Below are 23,228 nucleotides of genomic sequence, written 5' to 3'. Positions count from 1 at the left end.
GGGCTTCAGAATATGTTGAGATGAACTGAGGCTTCCCAGGAGGGCACAGGACAAACAAGGGTGGTGACTGTTCAGCTAGCTTCAGGTTTTTCCCTCGCTATTTGGGAGACATCAGCGGAAGGGAGAAGCTGAAGTGCTGGACATTGGAAGAAAAAGGGTTTTTCACCAGTGAGGGGCAAAAGGGTGAAGGAGCTAGCGGCAAGATGACTGGAGACGACTATTGAGAGGAAAGACAGCAGAGATGTGGACCAGGGGGTTTTTGTGACGGCTTACTGTTGAAAACTTTCAAGAAATTTCCGGTGATATTGAAATTACACACCATTCCTTTAGAAGTGGGTTTTAGGCTTCTGACAGTTGGCATATGGCTTCACTGTGGGAACCGAGAAGAGAGAAGGCCTTCCAAAGGGAGCCCAGCCACACATGAGTGACAATGAGCTAAACATATAGTTTTTACTATGAGTAAATAAGTAAACAGAACTACAAACTTTTTTTCTTTTTTTTTTTTCCTTTTTTTTAAATATATATTTAATTGCACTTTAGATTCTGGGGTACATGTGAAGAACGTGCAGGATTGTTGCATAGGTATATACACGGCTATGTGGTTTGCTGCCTCCATCCCCATCACCTATATCTGGCATTTCTCCCCATGTTATCTCTCCCCAACTCCCTACCCCCGACTTTTTCTAAAAGTGACCTGAATGATCGGTTAGTTCTTACAAGACAGGGGAGTGATTGTTCTATAGAACCTTTTAAAGCTCTAACTTGCTACCCAGTGCATATTTGGTAGCACTATTTTTTATCCTTAGGTGATCTTGCATCTTTTCCAGAAACTGCTTCATTCATTTATGCAACACCCTTATTAAATACCTGAACAGTTAGGTGCCAAGTGAGGGTTTACAAAGATGACTGTGGCCGGGCTTGGTGGCTCATACCTGTAATCCTAGCACTTTGGGAGGCCGAGGTGGACAGATCACCTGAGGTCAGGCGTTCAAGACCAGCCTGGCCAACATGGTGAAACCCCGCCTCTACTAAAAATACAAAAATTAGGCTGAGTGTGGTGGCATACACCTGTAGTACCAGCTACTCGGGAGACTGAGGCAGGAGAATCACTTGAACCTGGGAGACAGAGGTGGCAGTGAGCCAAGATCATGCCACAGAACTGTACAACAGCCTGGACAACAGGGTGAGACTCCATCTCAAAAAAAAAAAGTGACAGTGATAGGCATTAGTCCTGGCTCCACGGAGCTTCCCATCAAGGGCTATTATCACTGGTTGAACATTAGAGTCACCTGGATAGCTTTTAAAATTACCAAAACCTGGGCCTCACCCTGGTTAATTAGCCAGAATTTCTGGGGAGTGTGGCCCCAGCACCAGCATCTTTAAAGCTGTCCTGGTATTTCTAATATGCAGCCAAGATTAAGAAACAGACAGAAATTTCACACACACACAAAAATTACAAGATGGTAGTGTGGGTGGCGTGATGAGGGTCCATGACAGCCCATGACCCCACCATCATTCTAAGAAGAGTTTCCACAGTACTGTCATGTAAACAGAAACCCCAGGTCTGAGTAACAGTTAACCAGAAAGCAGCATTCCAGCGAGAAAGAACAGCAGAGACAAAGGCCTTGAGGCATGAGAGAGAGTTCACTGTGTTCACGGAATTCAGTCCTGTTGCACATAGACCAAGGCAGGTAAGGGTAAGCCAGAGAGATAGCAGGAGCTGGAGGTAAAGGGTCCCAGAGCTGAGATGAGGAGTTTGGCCCATATCTTGAAGGCATTGCAGAGCCATCAAAGTGTTTTAAACAGAGGAATTGCATAATCATACATACACTTTAGAAAGATCACTCAGCAGGAGGCTGAGGCAGGAGAGTTGCCTGAACCCAGGGGGCGGAGGTTGCGGTGAGCCGAGATTGCGCCATTGCACTCCAGCCTGAGTAACAAGAGCGAAACTCCGTCTCAAAAAAAAAAAAAAAAAAAAAAAAAGAAAGATCACTCAGACGGCAGCATGGAGGGGAAACAGAAGAACTGAAAGCAGAAGTGGTGAAGCAGTGAAGGGACAAGATAGGGACCTGCACCAGGCACCGGTGGGGGTCAAAGAGAAGTACTATAACGAAAAGTAAAATCCACTGCACTTGGTGGTGAATTGGATGTAGGGAAGTGGGAAAACAAGAAACTTTCCAGAATTAGCACCCAGCAAGGGCCTCTAGATCACACCCGCTGGCCTCAACTCTGCAGCTGCAGTGCAGTTGGTGATGGAGGGTGAATACTCATAAGACCCCCAGTTTCATCAGCATTTTAATGGTCCTTCAGGGAAAGAGAGAAGCAGGGGAAAAGGGAGTCTGTCTCTCACTTCCTCTAAGCTCAGAAACATCAGCTTCTTCTAGAACCCCAAACTCTTTCACCCCAGCCTCCCCCTGCAGTATCTTGAACTCCCACTAACCTCTAGATTTACTTGCCTTTAGTAAAGTGTCCCAATCCCACCTCGGCCTCCCAAAGTGCTAGGATTCTTTCCCCTTCTCATTTTCGTCTTTCCCCCTTTTCTTCCTCTTCTTATTCCTCTCCCTTCCTTTTTTTTTTTTTTTTTTTTTTTTTGGTCTTTTTATGATCTTTGCCGATTTCCCAAATAGCCTGATAATCCTTTTTCTTTCTCTCTCTCTTTTTTTTTAATTAGGAGCTTTCTATACTATGTGTATTATCTTTTGTCAATTTTTATATATTCTGCTTGGCTCTTTATATATTACGTTAGTTATATTCTTTACAACATCCCTGGGAGACAAATATTCTAAATATTCTGATTCCCATTTTGCAGATGAAGAAGATAAAGTTCAGAGATGTTACGTGACTTGCCTAAGGTCACATAGCTTGTAAGTGGCAGAGACAAGATGGGACTCCAGTTCTGTCTGCTTCTGGGGCCCAAATCCTTTTCACAGTGCTCAGGCCAAAAGGAAAGAAGAAGAAATATAATAGTGCATGAAGAAATGAAAAAGTACTGTCCAGCTAATAAAATAAAAGCAAATGAATGCTGGAGATGAATAATGATGATTGCCCAACAATATGAATCTACTTAATACTACTGAACTGAATACTTAAAAATGATTAAAATGGCAAATGTTGCCAGGTACAGTGGCTCACGCCTGTAATCCTAGCACTTTGGGAGGCTGAGGTGTGTGGATCACCTGAGGTCAGGAGTTCAAGACCAGCCCGGCCATCATGGTGAAACCCCATCTTTATTTAAAAATATAAATAAATAAAAATTTTTTTAAAATGGTAAATTTTATGTTATGTATTATTTTACCACAATTTCTTAAATAAAATAATGTTTAAAAGCAAATTAAAACAAGTAGGTACATTTCCATATCTCAAACTGGCAAAAATAGAAACATGACAGTATCCAATAGGAAAGTAAAAGCTTTTTGTTTAGTTTAGTTTTTGTTTCGTTTTGTTTTTTGAGACCAAGTTTCACTCTGTTGCACAGGGTGGAGTGCAGTGGCGTGATCTTGGGTCACTGCAACCTCCCCTTTCCAGGTTCAAGTGATTCTCCTGCCTCAGCCTCCCAAGTAGCTGGGACCACCGGCGTGAACCAACATGCACGGCTAATTTTTGTATTTTTAGTAGAGATGGGGTTTCACCATGTTGGCCAGGCTGGTCTCAAACTCCTGACCTCAGGTGATCCACCCACCTTGGCCTCCCAAAGTGCTAGGATTACAGGTGTGAGCCACCGCACCCAGCAGTGGGATTACAGGCGTGAGCCACCGCACCCAGCAGTAAAAGCCTTTTGTAAGGCAGTCAGCATCCCTTAAAATATCCATGCCCTCTGACCTAGAAATTCCACAAAAGTAATCTGTTCTTAGGAAATATTGATTCACATGTGTAAACACATACAGACCACAGTTTGGGAATCATTGAGCTGGTCACTGAAACAGTAAAACAATGAAACAATCCTTATAATTTGAAAGTTACAAATGCAGTAATCTTTGGGCTCTGGAAACTAAAGACAAACAGCAAATTATGACTTATCTGGGGAGGGAGTGGGACAGATGTAGGTGGGGGAAGGAAGAAAAGAGAGTCTGTTTCTACTCTCTATGCCTCTGTATTTCTGATTTTTTTTCTTTTTTAATAACAAGGACAGGCCGGGTGTGGTGGCTCATGCCTATAATCCCAGCAGTTCGGGAGGCCAAGGGAGGCAGATCATCTGAAGACAGAAGTTCAAGACCAGACTGGTCAACATGGCAAAACCCCATCTCTACTAAAAATATAAAAATTAGCCAGACACGATGGCAAGCACCTGTAATCCCAGCTACTCAAGAGGCTGAGGCAGGAGAATCGCTGGAACTCGGGAGGTAGAGGTTGTGTGAGCTGAGATTGCACCACTGCACTCCAGCCTGGGCGGCAGAGAGAGACTCCACCATCTCAAAAATAAATACATCAATCAATTAATAAAAGAAGCACATCTTTGATGATCTCTTTAATTTTGATGATGAAAAAAAAAAACTACTTCTTGAGCTTGTATTATGTGGCCAATTGAGAGTGTGCCTTATACTTCAAAACATAGCCATCTACTGATTCTTCCTAATGACTGAAGAACTTCCCACAGCATGACTGATTTGCCGTTTTTCATGATCATAAATAATGCTGCAGGGAATAGGACAGTGACAAAATGAGTGTTGCAGAAAACCTCAGGATTACCATTCTTGTTATTCCAACTGGTTAATTAGGAACAGTGGCCTTAAAAGCTGAGGCCACATGCCTGACCAGTCCTTTCCAAGAGATGCAACATGCTGCCAGCACTCCTTGCCCCAATCTGGCTGGCTGGCTGACTGCTGTGACTTCCACTTGGCCCCTGAGACCCCAGTAGCCATTGGAATACTGTCCTGGCATCTGGCAACTGGTAATTTTATGACTGGGTAAAGGAAGTGCAGGGTGTTCTTTTTTCCTTCTTCTTTCTTTCTTGCCAGATATCCGTTGTTTCTTTGAGTAGGAAGTTCCCTTTAACCACATGAATGGCGATCAATATGGGGCCCGGCCTCACAGACTGTTAGTGGCCTTAGCTGAGGAAGACTCTGCCCAGGTCCCCTCCCCCTACCATAGGCGGCCTGGGTGAAAGATCTGCTTTCCTTCTTGCTGTGGCTCCTGTAGAACTTCCTCATTGGCCAGAATCCCAGCCCAGGAAGCAGCCTCTCTCCAAAAGTGTGTGGACATGCTTACTCCGAGGAAAGGTCTTTCTCTACTAAGAAAAATATGCTTTACGGCCTCTCAGAAATAAGACAGCAATAATACTATTTTTTCCAGTTGGTGCTTGTATACAGATATATGCAGTTTTATTAAAATATATTTTGGGCTTGAGACTTTATAGTTTTCATAAAATAACTGCCATGAACACACCAGTCACCCAGTGTCTCCACATAACGGGAGCCACCCTGTGTGCAGCCCTTGATCAGGGAAGCTTAGCACAGGGAGGTTAAGTTACTTGGCCAAGGTATCACATCTAGTAGGTGTTGGATTCAAACTCACAAAGTCTACCTTTAGAGTCCAGACTTTCACTCATTTCCCTGTACTACTGCCTCTCTCACAACCAGCTAGCATTCTCTTTAAGGAGACACACTACATATATGAAGAAGAGGATATATACTAATATATATGTATACACACACACACACATACACACTAATATATCCTCTTCCGCTCCTTAAATAGAAAGAGGATACATATATATATATATGTATATATATATACTAATATATATCCTCTTCCTCTCCTTAAATAGAAGCTAATCCAAGAGAATTCCTTAATAAACATCCTGCATATATATATACATATATATGCAGGGTGTGTGTGTGTGTGTGTGTGTGTGTTCTATTATGGGGGGGTTCAAATCACACAGAAGAAGACAAAGGAGTACACTGAACCCATATATAAATATCACCCAGCTTTTGATGGACATAGTAACAGCTCCAGAACTAGGATTTCATGGAACACAGTTTGGAAATCGCCATCCTAGGTCAATGTAAACGGCTCCTCCAGAATTTGATCAGAACACGGTAAGGACCATTCAGGTGGTACCCAGGAGAAAGCAGTCCAGGTGCACAGAGAAAGCAGAGATAGCATTTAGGGAGAGCAGAGGGGTCAGGAAAGCAGGTGAGGGAGAAACTCAGCGCTCCTGGAGGCAGCTGGCAGCTGTCTTGTTGCAGCCCTAGGGCATTCTTACCCTAAGTCCCCTGGGATGGACACTGCCACAGACTGCTCAGGTCCCCCTTCAAGCAAGAACTCGTTGAACCAGCTGGCTAGAAATGTTGCCCGCAGATAGCCTCCAGGTGTTATTCTCTGTAGCTCTGCCTTGGCTGCTGAGAGCCACCTCGCCCTTACAGTCTCAGCCCATCTCAGCCCATCTTAGGACAACATTAGCCCCAGAGGTTCCCTTGCGGTATTGGGGGTACTGAGGCTGTCATTAAGCCTACATCATCCAACTTGGCTTCTGCTTCTCCCCAGTCCCACTTCCTTCCCCAGCTTCAATAGGAGTGAATTCAAGGGAACTCCTTAGTAAATATCCTGCGCATTAAACCTCTCCGATTTTGCTTCCAGGGAAACCCAAACTGCCATGCCCTTTTTGCTTAAGGGATCCCAAGTGAGTCTTTGTTCCTTGAAATCTAAAGAGCATAATTAACACAGTTACCCATCGAGTCACCATATTGGGGCTGTGAGCACTATTATACTGCATTTCCTTTCAGAAAACATACAGACATTGGGACCAGAGAAAGAAAAAACAAACAGAGAGACTTAACTTGTATGCAGTAAATCGGGGAAAGGGGTCAAAATGTACACACTAAGACCCATACTTAGGAAGAAAGAAAAATGCAGCTTGCTTTTTCTCTGCCAGTGCTTGGGCACCCACGCTGGCAGATGGGCAGTAACTGAGCTGATTAAAGGAAACTCAGTCTCTTCCTGTTTCAAGCAGTCTGCTAAGGCTTCACTCAGTCTCACTGCAGAAACACTTGGTCTTGAGGGGTTCCTTCTCTCTCTCTCTCTCTCTCTCTCTCTCTCTCTCTCTCTCTCTCTCTCTCTCTCTCTCTCTTTCTGCCTCTCTCTGCTCTCCAGAGAGGTTCAAGGCTCAGGGGATTCCTTGCTTCATGGCTGTCAGGAATAGGACGTTCTCTGAACTCTTGTTCTCTCCATCCTTCCTGCATCTGCTGCCAAATCCTGCAGCTGACATATTTCAGGGTCTGTTTTCTTGGCAGAGTCATGGAGGGTGGGAGTTTGATGAGTCAGCCTTCCCCTTGACCTCCCTAGCTTTGAAAATTCCCCAAGATCTCAGCCAGGAGCAGTGGCTCACGCCTGTAATCCCAGCACTTTTTGGGAGGCCGAGATGGGCAGATCATGAGATCAGGAGTTCAAGACCAGCCTGGCTAACAAGGTGAAACCCTGTCTCTACCGAAAATACAAAAGTTAGCTGGGTGTGGTGGCATGTGCCTGTAATCCCAGCTACTCAGAAGACTGAGGCAGGAGAATCTCTTGAATCTGGGAGGCAGAGTTTGCGGTGAGCTGAGATTGTGTCGTCACACTCCAGCCTGGATGACAGAGTGAGACTCTGTCTCAAAAAAAAAGAAGAAAATTCCCCAAGATCTAACTGCAACTTTCCTTAAATTCCTGGCTTGGGCAACCTTCCCTGGGGCCCTCTGCACAGGGCCAGTTCACTCCTGTGTATTGAAACCCACCACCCTTGCAAACTTAGCCTCAGGAAGTTTCTATATTTTCCTGTGGGGTAGTATTATCTTAGCAGCTGACACCAAAACTCCTCTGAGGAAAGGAATTGTCTTTGGGGATTAGTTGCTGGTAGTTGGAAAGGAGGCCCAAAAACCTCCTTTCAGCCAGACGAAGGAAGAAAGGAACAGTGTTCTGCTGTACACTGACCAAGTCACTGTTCTGCTAGAGAAAAGAGGAGAGTTGGCATTTCTCAAACGGAAGAATTAAGAGAAGGAGAGAATAGGAAAGGGGGCAGGAGGCAGGGCGCAGTAGCTCACATCTGTAATCCCAACACTTTGGGAGACCGAGGCAGGAGTATCGCTTGAGGCCAGGCACTGGAGACCAGCCCAGGCAACATAATGTGACCTCATCTCTACTAAAAATACAAATTACAAAAATAACTGGGCCTGTGCCTGTAGTCCCAGCTACTTGGGAGGCTTAGGTGGAAGAATTACTTGAGCCACGGAAGCTGAGACTGCAGTGAGCCGTGATCATACCACTGCACTCCAGCCTGGGTGACAGAGCGAGACCCTGTCTCAAAATAAACAAATAAGTAAAATTAAGTTGGGGGTAGGTGGAGATAGTGTAAGTTTGGGAATACCTGGGAGTAGCACAGGAGGGATCCCAATGGCACAAAGATGTGTCATTAAAAATATGTCTGGTTCTCCCCATAACCCATAAACCTGTGATAAAAGTTGTGATGCACATACCAGCCTTATATTGTTCCTCTGAAGAAGGAAATCAAGGCCAAGGGCTGTCTACATATGAAGGTGCATTAATGTAGAGACCCAAATACTCTGAGAGATGAAAAATAACCGTAAGAACAAAATATGCCTGAAAATTCAGAAAAATCATGGGAAAGCATCAAATAGGAGTTGGAATCAGTCCTGTTTTCTTTCTTCTTTTCTTTTTTTTTTTTGAGATGGAGTCTCGCTCTGTCACCCAGGCTGGAGTGCAGTGGCGCCATCTTGGCTCACTGCAACCTCTACCTCCTGGGTTCAAGCAATTTCCCTGCCTCAGCCTTCTGAGTAACTGAGATTACAGGCATGTGCCACCATGCCTCACTAATTTTTTAATATTTTTAGTAGAGACAGGGTTTTACCATATTGGCCAGGCTGGTCTCAAACTCCTGACCTCGTGATCCACCTGCCTCGGCCTCCCAAAGTGCTGGGATTACAGGCGTGAGCCATTGCACCCAGCAGAGTTGGAATCATTCTTAGCTAGATCTTGATCAGACTCCAGAGAACATCTGGGTTACACATAAAATTTCGGAAAAATCTGTCTCGTGGAGGTGAAAGGAGAGTTTAGATGTTAAAGGGATAATTTCTGAACAATAGGCGCTAAGCTACCGATAAAGGGATCCCTCTACAGTGGTGTTTCAACTATTAGTCACTGCGAACTTGTGGGTAATAAAATCAAACTGGAAGGTCATAATCAGCATTTTTAATGAAATGATAAAATGGCAAGGAACCATTCAACACTTCTAGCCATTAGGGAAATGCAAATTAAAACCATGATGAGATATCACTCCACACCTATTAGAATAACTAAAATTAAAACAGTGACAATACAAAGTACTGGTCAGGATGCTGGGAAACTGGATCTCTCCGACATTGCTGGTGGGAATGTAAAACAATACAGCCACTCTGCAAAACTCTTTGGCATTTTCTTATGAAACTCAGCACATACTTACCAAATGATCCAGCAGTCACCAGCATCCCAACCCTGGGCATTTATCCCAGAGAAATGAAAACTTCCGTCCACCCCCAAAAATGCACACAGATCTTCAGAGCAGCTTTATTTATTTATTTATTTATTTAGAGACTGAGTTTCACTCTTGTTACCCAGGCTGGAGTGCAATAGCGCGATCTCAGCTCACCGAAACCTCTGCCTCCTGGGTTCAAGCGGTTCTCCTGCCTCAGCCTCCTGAGTAGCTGGGATTAAAGGCATGCACCACTATGCATGGCTAATTTTGTATTTTTACTAGAGATGGGGTTTCTCCATGTTAGTCTGGCTGGTCTCGAACTCCCAACCTCAGGCGACCCGCCGGCTTTGGATCATATATCCCCAGCACTTTGGGATTACAGGCATGATCCACTATGCCTAGCCCAAAGCAGCTTTATTTTTAATAGCCCAAATATGAAACAACCAAAACGTCCCTCAATAGGCAGTACACCCATACCATAGGAATACAAATAAATAAAAGTATATGAAGTACTCAACAACTAGGATGGATCTCATTTTTGTCTTTTTAAAAAATATAGGTAGGGTATGGTGGCTTACATCTATAATCCCAGCACTTTGGGAGGCTGAGGCAGGTGGATCATCTGAGGTCAGGAGTTCAAGACCAGCCTGACAAACATGGAGAAACCCCATCTCTACTAAAAATACAAAATTACCCAGGTGTGGTGGAGCATGCCTGTGATCCCAGCTACCTGGGAGGCTGAGGCAGGAGAACTGCTTTAACCTGGAAGGTGGAGGTTGCAGTGAGCCAAGGTCACGCCATTGCACTCCAGCCTGGGCCACAAGAGTGAGATTTTATCTCAAAAAATATACATGTAGAGAGAGAGAGAGACAGGTTCCACTATGTAAATTAGTGGCTGCCAGAAGTTATGGGTGGGGATGTGTGGGACTATAACAGAGTAGCATGAAAGACTCCTTGTGTGGTGATGGAATAAATATGTAACTAGATTGTAATCATGGTAATACAACTCTACACATGTAATAAAAAATGCGTATGGCTGGGCGAGGTGGCTCATGCCTATAATCCCAGCACTTTGGGAGACCGAGGCAGGTAAATCACCTGAGGTCAGGAGTTCAAGACCAACCTGGTCAACAAGGTGTAACCCCCATCTCTACTAAAAAAATAAGTTAGCAAGGTGTGGTGTTGCATGCTTGTAATCCCAGCTACTTGGGAGGCTAAGACAAGAGAATCAATTGAACCCAGGAGGTGGAGGTTGCAGTGAGCCAAGATCACACCACTGTACTCCACCCTGGGTGACAGAGCAAGACTCCATCTCAAAAATAAATAAATAAATAAAAGCCTAGAACTACACATGCTCAAATAAATACATGTAAAAATTGGTGAAATCAGCCGGGCGCAGTGGCTCAAGCGTGTAATCCCAGTACTTTGGGAGGCCGAGGCGGGTGGATCACAAGGTCAAGAGATCGAAACCATTCTGGTCAACATGGTGAAACCCCGTCTCTACTAAAAATAGAAAAAATTATCTGGGCATGGTGGCACATGCTTGTAATCCCAGCTACTCAGGAGGGTGAGGCAGGAGAATTGCCTGAACCCAGGAGGCGGAGGTTGCGGTGAGCCGAGATCGTGCCATTGCACTCCAGCCTGGGTAAGAAGAGCAAAACTCCGTCTCAAAAAAAAAAAAATTGGTGAAATCTAGAAATAGCCTATTGATTGCACGGATGTTGACTCCCTGGTTTTGATATTGAATTATTATCGTTATGTAAGATGTTACCACTGAGAAGAGTTGGAAGAAGGGTACCAGGAAACTCAGCTTTTTATCTTTGCAACTTCCTGTGAATCTATCATTATTTCTACACTAAAAAATTAGTGAAAAGGAATAGACAGGACAGAGAAGCTCAGAGTGCTTCACTCAGGGCAAGGGTGAATAATGTTCTCCTGAAACTTTTGTTTCATTTGTGTGTGCTCCTGTGAGTACTGGGTAACAATATGTAGGTACTTAATGTACTTCTTGGGGGTGAGGGTGGATCTCTCAGGTCAAAAAAATTAAAAACCACTGCTCTACAGCGTCCTCAGCTGACTCAAAGACCTACAGAAGTCAGGCAGACCATATGAAGAAGCAAAACCAGCCTGGTCCATTAAGATTGATGTCACTCATCTGTCCCACGTACTATGACAGGTTTCATAATAATACACGTATTCTTTACTTTCACAAATAAATGTGCTTTCTTATTTTTCTTGAATCACATGGCATTCTTGTTCCGTCTTTTCTCCTCATTTTTTTTCACTTTTTTCTTTATTGTGATAAAATACACATAGCGTATAATTTTTTTTTTTTTTTTTGAGATGGAGTTTTGCTCTTGTTACCCAGGCTGGAGTGCAATGGCGCCATCTCGGCTCACCGCAACCTCCGCCTCCTGGGTTCAGGCAATTCTCCTGCCTCAGCCTCCTGAGTAGCTGGGATTACAGGCACACAACACCATGCCCAGCTAATTTTTTGTATTTTTAGTAGAGATGGGGTTTCACCATGTTGACCAGGATGGTCTCGATCTCTTGACCCCGTGATCCACCCGCCTCGGCCTCCCAAAGTGCTGGGATTACAGGCGTGAGCCACTGCGCCCTACCTAATTTATATTTTTAAGGATACAGTTCGGTGGCATCAAGTGAATTCACATTCTTGGGCGACCCTCACAGTGATTCATCTCTAGAGCTTTTTCATCATCTGACACTGAAATTTTGTACCAGTAACAAGAATTCCCCATTCTCCCCTCCCCCCAGTCACCAGTAACCACTGTTTTACTTGTGGTCTCTGTATTTTCTCCCTACTTTTGAGAGTGAATTCGTTTATCTATTGCTGAGAAACAAATTACTCCAAAACTTAGCACATCAAACATAAAGTTCTTATCTCACAGTTTCTGGGAGCAGCTTAGTTGAATAGTTTCTAGCTCAGTGTCTCTCACGAGGTTGCAATCAACTCAACAGCCAGGACTGCAGGTCTCTGAAAGCTTAGCTGAGTCTAGAGGACCCACTTCCTCACTTACTCATGCAGTGGTTGGCAAGTCTCAGCTGCTCACTGGCTGTTAGCCAGAAGGTTCCACTCCTCACCACATGGGCCTCTTCACAGGACTGCTCACAACACGGTAAGCGGCTTCCCCCAGAATGAGAAATCCAAGGGAGAGGACAGAGCCAGGCACAATGGAAATTGCAGTCTTTTATATCTTAATCTCAGAAATGACATACTATCATCTCTGCCGTATGCCATTGGTCACATAAGGCAATCCCAGTGCAATAGAGGAAAGGACTATACAAGGATGGGAACAGGAGGCAGGACTCCTGAAGGCTGGCTCACAGGGACTGAGACCAAGGATCAAAAAATATTTCTGGCCAGGTGCAGTGGCTCCCAAAATTTTGGGAGGCCAAGGAGGGCAGATCACCTGAGGTAAGGAGTTCAAGATCAGCCTGGTCACCATGGTGAAACCCCATCTCTACTAAAAATACAAAAATTTTGGCACATGCCTGTAGTCTCAGCTACTGGGGAGGCTAAGGCAGGAGAATCACTTGAACTTGGGAGGCAGAGGTTGCAGTGAGCTGAGAATATGCCACTGCACTCCAGCCTGGGCAACAGAGGGAGACTTCATCTCAAAAAAAGGCCAGGCGCAGTGGCTCAAGCTTGTAATCCCAGCATTTTGGGAGGCCAAGGTGGGTGGATCATGAGGTCAAGAGATCGAGACCAACCTGGTCAACATGGTGAAACCCCGTCTCTACTAAAAAATACAAAAAATTAGCTGGGCATGGTGACACGTGCCTATAATCCCAGCCGCTCAGGAGGCTGAGGCAGGAGAATTGCCTGAACCCAGGAGGCGGAGGTTGCAGTGAGCAGAGATCGGGCCATTGCACTCCAGCCTGGGTAACAAGAGCGAAACTCCATCTCAAAAAAAAAAAAAAAAAAAAAGAAATATTTCTGTACTATAAGCAGAACACCAGCCCAAATACAATAAGCAGCAAGTGACACTTGTTTCCTCATTTACATGATGGAAAGACATTAGGGAATGATAGGAAATCCAGTACAATGAAGAGGACATGCCTCATTTCAAGGGGGCAGCTGTTCACTATGGTGTTCCCATGAGAAAATACAGACCCAGTGCTACTAGATCTTCAGTACGGAAATCTTCCAATGTTTAAGTGTTGGCTGAAGTTTTTGTTAAATTTAGCATGGCCAAACAAAATACATATGCCAGCTGAATTCAGGCTGGCAGTTTGCAAACTCTGCTGCAAGGTCTAGGATGAGGGCGGTGCAGTGGCGAGGCGCCCAGGCTTTGGAATCAGTCAGACCAGGATTCAAGTCCCAGCAATGCCAATCACCAGCTGCGTGACCTCCACCAAACCTTAGGTACCTGTACTATAAAGCAGAGATGTTTAAAATACTGCTATTTCACACTATTTTGTCTAGGATTAAGTAAGATAATACATGTGCTGAATCTGGAACACAGTAACTGCTAAGTAATGTGAGTCGCTGTCATCACTGCTATTCTAGAAGAAGAGATGAAAAATCACACAGTAACATTCTCACTCACACTGTGGCCTTTAGCCACCTGGGCTACCTAAGCAACTGCCAAGGTTACATAGGCGCTAATCCACAGTTCTCCACAGAGTACAACAATCTCTGTTGAGGCTGAACCTCAAAGACCTGCTTTATTTTCTTCACAATTTTATGTTTTGTTTTGTTTGAGACGGAGTCTCGCTCTGTCACTCAGGCTGGAGCGCAGTGGCACAATCTCAGCTCAGTGAAACCTCCTCCTCCCCAGTTCAAGCAATTCTCCTGCCTCAGCCTCCTGAGTAGCTGGGACTACAGGCGCCTGCCACCACCCCCAGCTAACTTTTTTTTTTTTTTTGTATTTTCAGTAGAAACAGGGTTTCACCATGTTAGCCAGGATGGTCTCTATCTCCTGGCCTTGTGATCCACCTGCCTTGCCCTCCCAAAGTGCTAGGATTACCAGTGTGAGCCACCACGCCTGGCCACAATTTTATCTTGGATGAGCCCTTAAACCTCATGACCTACAAAAACATACAGCATTTTGAAGGTATGGAAAATATAGAATTGCATCTTGATTTCTTTGCTTCCCATGCCTCCTTTATGTGAGGCTGGCAACTATTTTCAGGCTGGCAAAACTGACACTCAGAAAGAGACTGTTTCGCAAATGGAATAGCAGCAATAGACAGACCAGGGAGGTCATCTAGGGTGAGGTCTCCTCACTTGTGAGCCTACTCTGGCCCATCTCTATAACAGTCCAAATACTTGGCTATCTTCATCTCAGTGAGGATAGCCTCTAGTCATTGAATGTCTCCAATGACAGGAAACTGATCACTTTCCCCAAAGTAGCTCATTCCATTTCAGTTAGGAAGTTATGCATTTTTTTTTTTGCTCTGCCTGGAAACTGCCAAGTTTTATGCATTGGTTCAAAGAATATTGACTGAGCTCTTACTATATGTCAGGCATTGGCCTAGGTCCTGGGGATACCGTGGTGAACGAGACAGATGAGGTCTCCCATTTTCTATGGCAGGACATACACAATACACAAAGAAATGAATGTGTAACATGTTTAGTTGTACACTGGTTAGAGATTGATTCTATGAAGAAAAATGAAACATATTTAAGGGCTAGAGAATAACAAGGATGTTGCTCTATACGGTGGCCAAGGAGAGTTCTCTGAGGAAAGAGACACTTAAGCAGGTTCCTAAATGAAGGAAGAAGGTGAACAATGCATATGTTGAGACCAAGAAGAGCAAAAACAAGGGCAAAGGCCCTGTAGCAGGAGTGAATGGTTTTCTTTTTTTTTTTTTTTTTTTTTGAGACGGAGTTTCACTCTTGTTACCCAGGCTGGAGTGCAATGGCGTCATCTCGGCTCACCGCAACCTCCGCCTCCTGGGTTCAGGCAATTCTCCTGCCTCAGCCTCCTGAGTAGCTGGGACTACAGGCACGCGCCACCATGCCCAGCTAATTTTTTGTATTTTTTTTAGTAGAGACGGGGTTTCACCATGTTGACCAGGATGGTCTCGATCTCTTGACCTCTTGATCCACCCGCCTCGGCCTCCCAAAGTGCTGGGATTACGGGCTTGAGCCACCACGCCCGGCCTAGGAGTGAATGGTTTTCTTACCATTCAAAGGAAATCTGGACGGGACTCTTTCTTCCTATCCATGCAATCACAGATCTCACTGCCACTTGCCAGTTAACCATGTTAATCATCTTTCCCTGTATTTGTAAGATTGATATTAGGGCCAAGAGTCTTCCACATCTGTCTCCATCAGGTTTATCTCATCACATTTTGTTTATTTCTCTATGAGATCCAGCTTGTTTTGGCTTAGATGTTCATCCTTCATAGCATAATCATTGCTCTATCCACATCCTCCTTCCAGTCCCTGATAAAAATGTCACATTGGACAAGTCTGAGGAATGAAGCCCCATGGCAAGCCTCCAAAGGCTTCCCCACCCCCACCAGGTCGACAGTCATCAAGACTTTCTTAGTTCCTCTCATTAGTTCTACATTTTCCAAAACATCCTTCTTGACAAAGAAAATGGCAATGTCGTTGCAGTTTAGTAGTTCAGCTTGGTCTATTCCATCAGTGAGCAGTATAAAATCTGTTTCCAGTGGCAGGCTGAAATGTTGTCACATATAAATGGCACCACAAGTCATAAGCGAATGCAAGGCAGGACCGTGAATATTATTGACTGACTTTGAGCCATTTACTACACTAGACTTGTAACTTGAGAGTTTCATTGTCTCTTTCACAGAATGCTGCCAGACATTTTGTGAGCATTCAATAAACATTTATTGAATAAGTATATGTGTGTTACATTAAGTATATAGGAAAAAAGTGCCCAAATGAGTTCTGAGACCCTGGAACCACCAGGTTATGATTTATCTACCTCATGGTGTTCCAGTTATCTAATGCTGTGTAACAAACAATCTCTAACTTAGTGTCTTAAAACAACTAAAACAGGGCCAGGTGCAGTGGCTCATGCCTGTAATCCCAACACTTTAGGAGGCCAAGAGGGGTGGATCACGAGGTCAGGAGTTTGAGACCAGCCTGACCAGCATGGTGAAACCCCATGTCTAAAAAAAAATACAAACGTGAGTAAGTGCAGTGGTACATGCCTGTAGTTTCAGCTACTGGGGAGGCTGAGGCAGGAGAATTGCTTGAACCAGAAAGCAGAAGTTGCAGTGAGCCGAGATCACACCACCGCACTGTAGCCTAGGTGACAGAGACTCCATCTCAAAAAAAAAATAAAAATAAAAATAACTACAACATTTATTTTGCTCATGAGTCTGCAATTTGGGCAGGGACAACTCATCTCCAGTCCACTCAGCATTACCTGGAGCATTTTTTTTTTCAGATGGAGTTTTGCTCTTGTTGCCCAGGCTGGAGTGCAATGGCATGATCTCAGCTGACCACAACCTCTGCCTCAACCTGGGGCAGTTTTAAGCTTCGAAGGCTCATTCACTTGCGTGGTTAGTGGTTGATGCTGGCTGATGGCTCTGACCTCAGCTGAGGCTATAGCTGGAATGCTGACATGTGGTCTTTCCTTGTAGATGCTTGGTTTTCTCAGAACTTAAAGGCATCCTGAGAGAATGTCAGGCAGAACCATGTGATCTTTTACGACCTAGTCTCAGAAGTCACAAAGCATCATTCCTTCCAAGCGTTATTCACTAAACAAAGTCACGACTGGGCCTGGTGGCTCATGCCTGTAATCTGAGCACTTTGGGAGGACAATGTGAGTGGATCACGAGGTCAGGAGTTCAAGACAAGACTGACCAACAAGGTGAAACCCCATCTCTACTAAAAATACAAAAGTTAGCCGGGCATGGTGGTGGGCACCTGTAATCCCAGCTACTCAGGAGGCTGAGGCAGAAGAATTGCTAGAAACAAGAAGGTGCAGTTTGCAGTGAGCCGAGATCGTGCCACTGCCCTCCAGCCTGGGCAAAAGAGAGAAATTCCGTCTCAAAAAAAAAACAAAAAAGAAAGTCACTAAGGCCAGTCTGTACTCAAGAAATGGTATGAAAATGCCAAAGAATATGCAGATGTTTTTAAACCACTGCCAGTGGAACTGGATGAGACACAGATTTGACCATTGTCAAGCAATGAATGCCAAACAGGCTGCCTGCTATGTTAGAGATGGGCCACAGGGCTGCACTGAGCAAGAATAAGGAATGCCTGCAAGTCTGCTCAAAGTGCCTTTGTTTAGGAGTCTTGCATACTTACTCTGTCTCCAAACATATGTCTCCATAGCTATATTTAGAAGTTGATTCCTTTGTTTTCTAAATAAAAGGAAGTTGGAATGGAAGTTCACCATGGGTCCAAATTGGTACAATTGAATGTTCTTACATCCAGGTCAAAGGTGGGGCCAGGAATGTATTATAATCATACCTAAACAATGCTTGGCATTGCAACAGAAAAGTAGTCAAGTGCCAATGAAACCCTCCAAAGAGTCACTATCTGAAAATCTGGATATTTTTACATTCGATTTAGCAGATCCTTCAACAGTGTATGTCAGAGACTGCTCCAAGTCCTCCCAACCCTGCTTTCTTTTTCTCCTAGGGACAGCTAGACTACATTTCCCAGCCTCCCCTGTAGTTAGGTGAAACCACATGAATGAGCTCTGGCCAAAGAAACGAGAGCGGAAGTAATGGAGACTACTTCCAAGCCTGATCCATAGAAACTCTAGCGTGGTCCTCTAGCCTCTCCTCTTTCCCCATCCAATGGCTGGTTGGTGTGGACTCCAAGGACTTAGAGAAGAACAGAGTAACAAGAGAGAAGGGGCCTGAGTTCCTGAGTCACTACATGGAAAAGAATTGCCTGACCAGCAACATCAACATAGAATATTGCTGCATAAGTAGAAAATAAACTTGTATTGCATTAAGCCACTTTGGGGGCTGTGTGTTACACTTGCTTGCTCACACTGACTCTGAAGTTCCATTTTCATTCAAGAAATGTTCACTACCCTCCCTCTCTTACCTTAGGTGGAATATGTCCCCCCTAGGCTGGTGGGAAACATGACAGGATATGGCATGCTTTGACACTGTAGCATTCCTACACTATCTTGCAGTACAACCCTCTTGCTATTCTGCCACCACCTAAGAATCTGCCAGAGGATAAGGTACCTGTAGAGCAAACCCCAGCCTGGCTTAGCCCAGCACCATCTGACCTGCCAATACAGAAACAAGAATAAATAATTTTTGCATTCATCAAATATGAGTGTGATATAGTTTGTTTGTTTTTTTTTTTTTTTTTTTTTGAGACAGAGTTTCACTCTTCTTGCCCAGGCTGGAGTGCAATGGCACAATCTCAGCTCAATGCAACCTCTGCCTCCCAAGTTCAAGCAATTCTCCTGCCTCAGCCTCCCAAGTAGCTGAGATTACAGGTATGCACCACCATGCCCAGCTAAGTTTGTATAAAAAGTAGAGACAGGGTTTCTCTGCTAAAAAGTAGAGACAGGGTTTCTCCATGTTGGCAAGCTGGTCTCGAACTCCTGACCTCAGGTGATCCTCCAGACTTGGCCTACCCCAAAGTGCTGGGATTACAGGCGTGAGCCACCGTGCCTGGCCATGAGTGTGATATTCTAATGAGGCTGTTATTTTAAGTATCCACTTGAGGCCAGGCACAGTGGTTCACACTTGTAATCCCAGCAATTTGGGAGGCCAAGCCGGGTGGATCACCTGAGGTCAGGATTTTGAGAGCAGCCTGGCCAACATGGTGAAACCCAGTCTCTACTTAAAATACAAAAATTAGCTGGGCATGGTGGCATGTGCCTGTAATCCCAGCTATCTGAGAGGCTGAGGCAGAAGAATCACTTGAACCCAGGAGGCAGAGTTTACATTAAGCTGAGATCGTCCCACTGCACTCCAGCCTCGGCAACAAAGCGAGATCTGTCTCAAAAATAAATAAATAAACGCTGCAGTGACCTGTGATCCCACCCCTACACAGAGACTCTGCCTCAAAAAAAAAAGAAAGAAAGTATCCACTTGATGCCTGTTCTTTATCTCATTTAAGTTTATGACAAGGCTATTTTATAAATGAAGAAACTAAGGTGCCGGCCAGGCTCAGTGTCTCACACTTGTAACGCCAGCACTTTGGGAGGCCTAGGCGGGTGGATCACGAGTGCAGGCATTGGAGACCAGCCTGGCCAACATAGCAAAACCCCGTCTCTACTAAAAATACAAAAAAAAATAGCCAGGTGTGGTGGTGGATGCCTGTAATCTCAGCTACTCAGAAAGCTGAGGCAGAATTGCTTGAATCTGGTAAGCAGAAGTTGCAGTGAGCCGAGATCGGGCCACCACATTCCAGCCCCGGCAACAGTAGACTCGGTAAAAGAAAAAATTTGCCCAAGTTCACACAAGCCTAAGTTTTCTTCCCACTGTTCCAAACACCGAGAGAAGGTGAGAAAAGCAGACAAAATCAGGACGGGAGAAGACAGGGACAGTGCTTAGGCTTGTAATCCCAGCACTTTGAGAGGTTAAGGCAGGTGGATGGCTTAAACCCAGAAGTTTAAGACCAGCCTGGGCAACATGGTGAAATCCCGTCTCTGCAAAAAGAATACAAAAGATTTGCCGCTGGTGGTGGCACACGTCCGTAGTCCCAACTACTCAGGAGGCAGAGGTGGAAGAATCACTTGCCCCTGGGAAGTCCAGGCTGCCATGAGCCGTGATCACACCACTGCACGCCAGCCTGGGTAACAGAGTGAGACCCTGTCTCAAAAAAAGTAAATAAGTGAAATAAAATCAGGACCGAATTTAGGATGTTACCACCAAATCCCACTTTAAAGAGTTTGGTAATACTTCACACTTGAAAAAAAAAAAGATCAGAACAAATTAAAGAATGACCAGCCTTACCTCCTGGGCTGGTAATTTAAGGAACTTATTAACGGTGTTGCCAGGCTGAAAATACAACTTTTCTAAGAAAGATGTGAATAATTGCGGTATACCACTCCTACAATGGGTTAATAAGAAAAACAAGACCGTTTGTAGGTATGTGGATCCCTATTATCCTCAAGGTTAACTTCAAGGAGGAAAACCGCACCCGCTGATACAGTGTTCCTAGGAGCCCGGCGAGAAAAGGAACACTGCAAGCATTCTCAGGACGCCGTGTTCCCACCACAGCCCTTCACACAATGTATCTAACAGCATTTAAAGAGCACCCGCCACGCCAACGATCCTGCTGGAAACGCCCAGTTCAGGGAACAGAGGACTACCGACCAGAGGGCAACCGCCCAAGAGCAATGGAAACCTAACCCCCGCCCCTGCTCCACCGCTAGACCCTCGGCTCGCATTCTTTTAGTGAAGGGCTACACTAGGACTCAGCCTCCCTAAGGAGAGGAAAAGCGGGTGAGGAAAGGGGACTCTGGAGGAGCAAAAGCAAGAGGCATGGGGGCGACAGGGGTGGGGCGTCTCCTAGAGCGAGGATTGCTGCAGAGCGCGCGTGCACGCCCGCACATCCACACCCACGGCTACACATCACATCTGCACACACAAAACCACACACCCTCCCCCACGGGTCCCCACATCCTTTCTGCGGGGTGAGCAGCAGATTCCCGGAAAGAGGAAAATGCAGCCGCAAAAGCAAACCCGGGGGCCTGGCGCCCACCGTGGCGGCGCCTACAGCCCCCACGCCGGGCACACAGCGAGCCGGGGGTGCTGGGCGCGGGAGAAGTCGCGCCCAGCCGGGCTGGCAGCCCAGCGGAGGGCGCGTCAGGGCGAGGAGCCGCCCGCGCTGCCCCCGCCCCTCGGGTGCCAGCACCGCCCCCGCTGCGGCGGGTGAGGGGCGGGGCGGGGCGCGGCGTATATAAGGCTAGGGGCGGGCGCCGCTCTTTTGTCTCTTGCTGCAGCAAAGCGAGTGGGAGCACCGGGAGCCCGATCTTGGAGCGGGACCGTACGGTGAGCGCGGCGCCGGGGCTGGGGGCCCACCCGGGGTGGGGTCGGATCCGGTGCACCCGGCGGGCGTGCAGCAACTGCGACGGGCGCCCTTCTCGGACTGGACGCCGGGGCCGGCAACCACGCCCTGGGACCCAGGAGGAGGGTGCTGGACGCGCCCAGATCCTCGGCCTTGGGGCTGCCAGGCACGCCTTGGCGTGAGTGCCACGTCGAGAGGCGTCGGCGGGGAGTGCGGAGGGGGACGCTGGCCTCCAGCCCCAGGTCAAGCGCCTTGGTTTGTCCACTAGGATTGTTTTTAGAAAATGGCAGACAAACCAGATATGGGAGAAATCGCCAGCTTCGATAAGGCCAAGCTGAAGAAAACGGAGACGCAGGAGAAGAACACCCTGCCGACCAAAGAGAGTGAGTGTGCCTCGGTCTCCCGCGCCCCAGCCCAGCCCCTTGCCCTGCCATTCCCTTGCAAACCCACTCCTCCACCCCCGATCCGGCCGTTGCCCCGGGTCTGGGAGACCGCGGCCACCCCTTCAGTTTCACAAAGAGCCTTGTATCTCCCCAGCCCCAAGCTTCCTTCTAAATCCCCACACCTCGTGGGTGCCTCGCCCACACTGGGACGCACCTCGGTTGCGGGTGGAGGTTGCAACCCCCCCTGCAGCGCCCGCTTCCCGCCCTCCACAGCCATTGAGCAGGAGAAGCGGAGTGAAATTTCCTAAGAGCCTGGAGGATTTCCTGCCCCCGTCATCTTCGAGACCCTAGTCCTGATGTGGAGGAAGAGCCACCTGCAAGATGGACACGAGCCACAAGCTGCACTGTGAACCTGGGCACTCCGCGCCGATGCCACCGGCCTGTGGGTCTCTGAAGGGACCCCCCCCAATCGGACTGCCAAATTCTCCGGTCTGCCCCGGGATATTATAGAAAATTATTTGTATGAATAATGAAAATAAAACACACCTCGTGGCATGGCTGGCGTGGTCTGAGTCTCTTAGTTGAGTATGCGTGGGCTGTGCCGCTGCAGCAAAGCCCCCCTCGATAGAATCGAGTTCCTGCCGCAAAGGGGAGGAGGTGGGTCACAGAACGGGCTGACTTGGAGGGACTTTCCAATTTTGGCTTTACCTGCTTCTCCGATTTCATGGCTTGTTAGCCGCTTAACTTGCTCGTAAGCAATCCGTGTAAAAATGTAACCCCACTTTGTCTCCAAGTTGGTTGGAAAATGCTTTTTCAAAAGAGCAGGGTTTCGTTTCGACAAGCTTCGAAAGCCCCACTGGTCCCTTCTGGCCTCCTACTAGCTGAGTCAGGAGAGAACAGTGATTTTAAAGTCTGGGAGAAAGGAAAGACAATCTGGAATGTTGGAAATTAGGTGAGGTCACAAAATCTCCGGAAGGCTTTCTTCTGGAGCTTAAAACAAAGGCGGAATCTAGGAATACAGCTACCGGAACATCAGAACTGGAGGAACCAACACTAGAACTGGGGGAAGGGGAGAGCTTTTTGTGTTTTAACCCTAGTTCAGAACCTCCCACTAAAGCACTAGCCATTAAAGGAAGGGCTAGGCTGAGCTGCTACCGCGCAATGCTCAGCAGGAAGGGTGGGGATGTTGTGGGAGGGAGGGAGGGCTGGTGCTGGCGGCGGAGCAGCAAGGGATTACACCTCAAACCAACCGGGAAAAATGGAACCAGCCCGGGGGGGGCGTGACAGTTGGGAACCTGGGGCTGCAAGGCATTCAGAAGCAGAAGAAACAGGCTTATAATTACAGGGGTGGAGTTTTAAGGAGGGAGAAGAGGTCACTGCTTAGCGATTCGTTCCACATTTTTGCCTGGCCCCAAGGGACTGGGCACTGTGTGAAGCAGTTAATTCGAATGAGATACGGTCC

General features: G+C 46.4%; 1 protein-coding gene across 1 annotated transcript; it reads left to right on the top strand.

Annotated features, from left to right (window-relative positions):
- Positions 1-21,304: 21,304 nt before the first annotated feature.
- Positions 21,305-22,321, top strand: TMSB10 (thymosin beta 10). Its single transcript, XM_003733377.6, has 3 exons — positions 21,305-21,367; positions 21,652-21,766; positions 22,040-22,321. The coding sequence occupies exons 2-3, from the start codon at positions 21,667-21,669 to the stop codon at positions 22,072-22,074; spliced, it is 135 nt and encodes a 44-aa protein (XP_003733425.1). The 5' UTR covers positions 21,305-21,367; positions 21,652-21,666; the 3' UTR covers positions 22,075-22,321.
- Positions 22,322-23,228: the final 907 nt, after the last annotated feature.

The sequence above is a fragment of the Callithrix jacchus genome, chromosome 14, assembly GCF_049354715.1.
Source record: "Callithrix jacchus isolate 240 chromosome 14, calJac240_pri, whole genome shotgun sequence".
Taxonomy (NCBI): Eukaryota; Metazoa; Chordata; class Mammalia; order Primates; family Cebidae; genus Callithrix; species Callithrix jacchus.
Note: the sequence above shows the minus strand (reverse complement) of the source record. Positions and strands in the feature narration are given on the sequence as shown.

Bases quoted from the DNA above. Each gene is read 5' to 3' on its own strand.
- TMSB10 (XM_003733377.6), top strand. From the start codon at position 21,667: ATGGCAGACAAACCAGATATGGGAGAAATCGCCAGCTTCGATAAGGCC. The intron at 21,767-22,039 runs GTGAGTGTGCCT...CGCCCTCCACAG, and splicing joins CACCCTGCCGACCAAAGAGA to CCATTGAGCAGGAGAAGCGG.